At 39.6% G+C, this 5,890-nt stretch overlaps 1 protein-coding gene across 1 annotated transcript; it reads right to left on the bottom strand.

Moving 5' to 3' along the window:
• Nucleotides 1–3,993: 3,993 nt before the first annotated feature.
• Nucleotides 3,994–5,436, bottom strand: LOC116728817 (tigger transposable element-derived protein 1-like). The gene has a single exon (XM_032577135.1). It carries the CDS (start codon nucleotides 5,434–5,436, stop codon nucleotides 3,994–3,996), a length of 1,443 nt encoding a protein of 480 aa, XP_032433026.1.
• Nucleotides 5,437–5,890: the final 454 nt, after the last annotated feature.

The raw sequence follows: 5,890 nt of genomic DNA, 5'->3' as shown, positions 1-5,890 counted from the left end.
GACATTCAAATCTAAAGTAAAAAAAAAAAAAACAGACAAAAAACGTGACAAAAATATTTTTTCTTTTGGTTAAATAGGGAGTGCACTTACCCAGAGATGATTTTTTTAAATTTTATTTTAGTTTTGGCATGTTGGCATAATCCGTCTGACGCTGAATAATTTATGAGATTTTACTCTCTCAGTGGTTTAAAGATTACAGTACTACAAACTGTAAAAAAGGAAATATTCTGCTGCTGGTGCACTGCCTTGGCGGGTACTAATGAGCTACAGAGCTGGTACGTTTTGATTTAAAATAAACCTTTAAGAATTTTTTTTCTTACCTTTTTGAAAAATGTGGTAAAATATGGATGTAAGCAGATTGTCTGTTCTACAATTAAAATATGGGAAACATGTTAAAAAATGAGTTGAGCTTTTGTTTTATTCTTAATTCCAGTTTTGTACAAACAAGATGTTCATAAAACATTTGATTTTGTAAGTATTTTACAGAATCAAAAGTAGTGTTTACTAATACGATGTGTCTTTATGAAACCAGCAGATAGTTGAAAGCATTAAACCAATTAAACAATAAAGTTGTTCAAATCAATATGTGAGGTGTATTGACACCTCTGAGGCTCTACAGTAACATAGTTTGCTTTAAAGACCAAAATATAAGGAAAGCAGCAGACAACTTGTTATGAACTAGTAGCTGCCTGACCAAATTGTGAAATTCCTAACAGAGTTAAGTGAAAGTGCACGGAATGTAATGTTGGATAAATAACCTGGGCAGCAGAACCATTAGCTAACCATACTACTGGTTTTGCCTGTTTGTCCCCTGGATAACAGGATGGATTTCTCACAGCTGCGAAAAGACATGAAGCTTGTGCATCTAGACGTAAAACACTGCTGGGTTTTTGTTTCACACCATCTCCACAGAAACATTTCTGAATTCTGCTGCATTTCTCAGGTCGCCAGTGAGATTTGTATGCTGAAGCCAGGTTGAATAGCAAACATAGAACTGGGGTCAGTGATGAAGGTCGTGGAAACTACCATCCATCGACCAGTACACAGGATTGGTTACTGGCATAGAGAATGAGACCGTCTAGTGACCAAGGATCCTCAGTGATTTTATTGTCAAGTCATCCTGCTGTTTTGGTGCCACGAGACGGGTCGGGTGCTGCTCCAAGTGCTGTTTGAATTCTTACATCTAAATAAAATCTTTGCTTAATTAACATCCTCCAAACAAGAGGTTGATTCATTATATGTATTTTACTATCCGTGACATGGAAATTAATATTATAAGATATTGGAAGGATTGTTTCACCTCGACCTCTGACCACCACTAGCAGACAAGGCGGGTGAAGTGTCTTGAGCAGGAGCAGACTGTCGGACAAAGTAGTACCAACGTCACCACCCTGGTCCCGTACACATCCACTGTGTACGGGAATGGATGAATAGCTGATTTTAAAAATGAAGACCTAAGTTACTGATTTTCTGCCATTATATACTGGGGTATATAATTGAAACATGAAGAAAATTGAAACATGAAGAAAATGAGACATAAGCTCATTAATATGCACTTTTCTTGTTTTTCATGTCAAATGCACATTTTGCTGTAAAATCAGCCATTAAATGGGCATTTTAACACCGTCTTTCAAATTGCCTAAAAGGTCAAACTGTGCAAAATTTAAAATGGACTGATGGGAAGTAAGAAATTATTAGAGTACAACCTTAAAAATGAATAGTGTTTCTCATCAGATTAAACATCATATTAAAAGATTCTCTTGTTAAATTTAAGTCCCGATTTAAACAAATGTCTGTAGAGGTTCACACAAGTATGAATTTTGCACCGTTTCCTTCACTTGCAGAATATTTTGACCACATTCTTTAAATTCTCCTCTGACCTCTCTCCAATTTGCATGTCCCTCCGACCGAAAGAAAATCTGGTGATCATTTTTCTCCGCTCAAACTGTTTTTGCAGGCATCGGGAGGGTAATAAAACACATCTAAGGCTTGCCTGCGGTCTTGTCATTAGTATTCATCTCGCTGAAAGATTGAAAGGAGTTTGTTCTGGACAATAAAATTATCCCTCGACTTTTATTTTATTTTGCGCCTGGAGGAAGGTACTTTGGAACACCTTTTGATTTAGAGGGCAGCTATGAACACTTCCAGCTGCTGCACACGTACATGGTATCAGGTCATGAATGTTTTTGGGAGAGAAACAGCGAATTTGATCCTAAATAGTTGCTGCTCTAACTGCAGCATCACTTACTATAAAATACATATTTTTTTGCCCTTATAGGTCATGTTTCAAATATTTAGCAATGCTAATATAATAATAGTGTTTCAAGATGCCACCTTAAATGGACATTAACTACTTTCCTTTGAGACAAGCATTAGTTTTTATATTAATAAAATCGCTTGTTTTTCATTTTTATCATGCATTCAGGAAACAACAGCTTCCTAAATTTTAAAGTCACGACTATAAACCTTTGAACAAATTACTCCTGGACATATCAGCAGATTCTAAACTTAAGAGCAAAAAAACAAAACAATTGCACCTCGTTTTACAATATACAGCTGTTACGTTTTCAGGTGAAAATAGGTATTTTTCTCTCTTATTTACTTGCATAAGAGGTGAAACTCAGTAAATTGGAATATGATTTCCAATAAGGCATGCTTGTCAGATTAAAAATGCCTCTTGAACTTATTAAACATGCTTTTCAAAAAGGTCATATTTCTGTATTAGAAATATTTTTTTATTGGTCTGATATAATATTATAATCTTAGATTTTGTGTTCATATTTGCTGTAAGTGAAAAATCATCATAATTACACAGAAATAAAGGCTTGAAAACATCAGTGTGTAGTAATCCATTTAATGTGTTTCACTTAGTGAACTGAGTTACTGAAATAAACGAACTTTTCAATAATATTCTTGTTCATTGAGGTGCACCTGCACATGGATGTCAATTTTAAGTCTTGCTTGAGATTGTCAGGCTAAATTTGGTCAATACTTTGATTAAACCATTCATATACAAATACGCTTTGATCTAAACCAATCCATTAGATCACCAGCTGTATGTTTAAGTTGTTTTTTTTCAAGGATTACCTGGTGTTCATCCATCTTCCTATCAACTTTGACTAGCTTTCTTGCACTGGCTGAAGACAAACATCCCCTCAGCATAAGACCGCCACGTTTTATGGGGGAACTGTCATGGAACGGTGCGGTGTTGGTGGTGAGGCAGACGCAGATGGAACCAGGTTAGATGAATAATGATGATTTTAATGACGAAGTCCAGAACAGCACAGTCCAAACAACGAGCAGCAGGCACATGGACACACTGACGACGAACAGACTAGACATTGACGAGGACCCAACGAGGAACAAGGAACACAGGTGGAGTTAAATACACGGGAGGGTAATCACAGAAACGAGACACACCTGGGAACAAGCAAGGGGAGGACAGGACAACGAAGAGACTTAAGGACACAGAAAACTCTAAATAAACACAGAAAAACACAGATCCTGACAGGAACTGTCTTTGCATGATGATATGCAGAGCTGTTTTTCCACACATAGCACATAGTGTTTTCCAGTTAAATCAAATACTTCAGCAATTTTCTTTGGCATGTTGCTTATCAGTCTGTGTCTAATATTCAACATAATGTGTTTAACATTTTGGAATTGAGTTAAAACTTTTCAGCTATGTTCTAATTCATAGGAAAAGGCTCCTCAGTGAAGTTACTCCTAATGTGATGAAAAGTGGAAACGTTCATAGCGTACGAATACTTTTGTAAGAAACTGTATTTAGAGTCTCATTTTCTTCAGTTTGTCTGTTGATAGTAAAAGAAAAAAAACTACAGTGATCCCTCGTTTATCGCGGGGGTTACGTTCCGAAAATGACCCGCGATAAGTGAAATCCGCGAAATAGAAAACTTTTTTTTTTTTTTTTTTTTTTTTACAATTAGCAACTATTACATGTATACAAATACAGTGACTCACGTGTAGGCCGTTTCACTGCTCTTCAGACTGGGGCGCTGCATCCTGACTGCGCTCTGCAGTGTTCTCTTCTTCTGAAGCCCGCGGTGCAGGTGTGTTTGTTCGGGAGAAGAACATAGTGATAGGCAGCTGTTGTCGCTCTTTTTTCTTCTTTGCAAAAAGATCCTTGTAGACCGACATGCCACCATCGATTATGTTGGAGAACTGTAATGAACGGCTCATCAAAGGGTCCCATTCCTCAGCTACTCGCTTAAGTTCAGTGGCCATTCGCACCATGGTTGCTAAGCGACCAAGCGTTAGTCCTTCCTCCTCATCTCTCGTGTCCTCTTCTCCCTCTTCTCTTTCATCGTCGCTTTGTGGCTTTGTCATTTCTGCCAGCTCTGCATCGGTCAGCGGCTGTGCGTCTCCATCAATCAGGGCGTTTATGTCATCCGGACTCATGTCATTAAAGCCGTCTCCTCCAATCTGTTTAGCCAGATTCACAGCTGTTTCTACGGCAGATTGGTGGACCTCGTCAAGCGAGCCTCCGGTTGCGTTTTGCACTGCCTCTAGCCATAGTTTTTTCCAGCAGGCCTTCAGAGTTTCCGTTTTCATTTCCTGAATGGCCCTCTGAATGTTTTGGAGACACAATGCGATGGTGTATCCACGCCAGTAGTCCTTCAGTGAGAAATCTTGATCCGAGTCCATAGCGTCAACAAGATGTTGCAGGGTGTTGCGCGTATAGAGAGCCTTGAAAGCACGGATGACTCCTTGGTCCATGGGCTGAATCAGGGATGTAGTGTTTGGCGGCAGAAATTCGATTTGCACACCATCATATGCCAAATCATTACCGTGACCTCCGGCGTTGTCAAGGAGCAGAAGCACTTTAAAGTCCAGTCCCTTTCCTCTCAAATAACACTTGACCTCCGGGATGAAACAGTTTTTGAACCAATCCAGATTGAGCGCTTTTGTCATCCAAGCCTTTGCATTGTACATCCAGTAAACAGGCAAATCATCCTTATTTTTGTTTTTCAGCGCCCTGGGATTTTTAGACCTGTAAATCAGCCCCGGTTTAATCATGAAACCTGCGGCATTTCCGCACATAGCCAGGGTCAAACGGTCTTTGTGAACTTTAAATCCTGGGGCTTTGGCTTCTTCCTGCATGATGAAGGTGCGGGAGGGCATTCGTTTCCAAAATAAGGCAGTCTCATCCATGTTAAAAACTTGTTCGGGCTTATATCCCCCCTCCTCAATGATCGCCTTGAATTTATTGTTCACGAAGGCTTCTGCCTCAGCGGTATCCGCAGACGCCATCTCACCGTGCAGACAAACATTTTTAAGTCCAAAGCGTTTCTTAAACTTTTCAAACCAGCCCTTGCTTGCATTAAATGCGCTTGGCACTTTGTCAGCAGCACTTGCTGAGGGCCCGGCATCCTCTCCCTCTTCCCCGTCACTGACAGCAAAGTTTTCATACAGCATTCTCGCTTTTGTGCAGATAACGTTTGTATCCAGGGTTATGTTTTTTTTCCTGCAGTCATTAATCCACAGAGCTAATGCCGTCTCCATCCGTACCATGGTCTTGTTGCGGACAGTTACAACCCTTTTTGCATTCGTATTAAAATTGACTGCTGCTGTCGTCCTTATGTTTTTTTCATCCTTCTTTATGTAACGAACGGAAGATTCATTGATTCCGTAATGGCGAGCAACGGCTGCATAGCTTTTACCTTCCCTTAGCATGTCCAGAAGTTTAACTTTATCTGAGATAGGTAGCATCTTCCGCCGTTTGGTCCCATCCGCAGGTGCTTTTGTCGGTCCAGGCCGTTTCGTCGACATTATGGGTTTAGGAGATGTTCGAAATTACAAGATAATTTTAAATTTGCCAAGCTGTTTTACGTACGTACACAACTGCACGAGACGACAAAATGATAGCACA

This window comes from Xiphophorus hellerii, chromosome 11 (genome assembly GCF_003331165.1).
Source record: "Xiphophorus hellerii strain 12219 chromosome 11, Xiphophorus_hellerii-4.1, whole genome shotgun sequence".
NCBI classification, from domain to species: Eukaryota; Metazoa; Chordata; class Actinopteri; order Cyprinodontiformes; family Poeciliidae; genus Xiphophorus; species Xiphophorus hellerii.
Note: the sequence above shows the minus strand (reverse complement) of the source record. Positions and strands in the feature narration are given on the sequence as shown.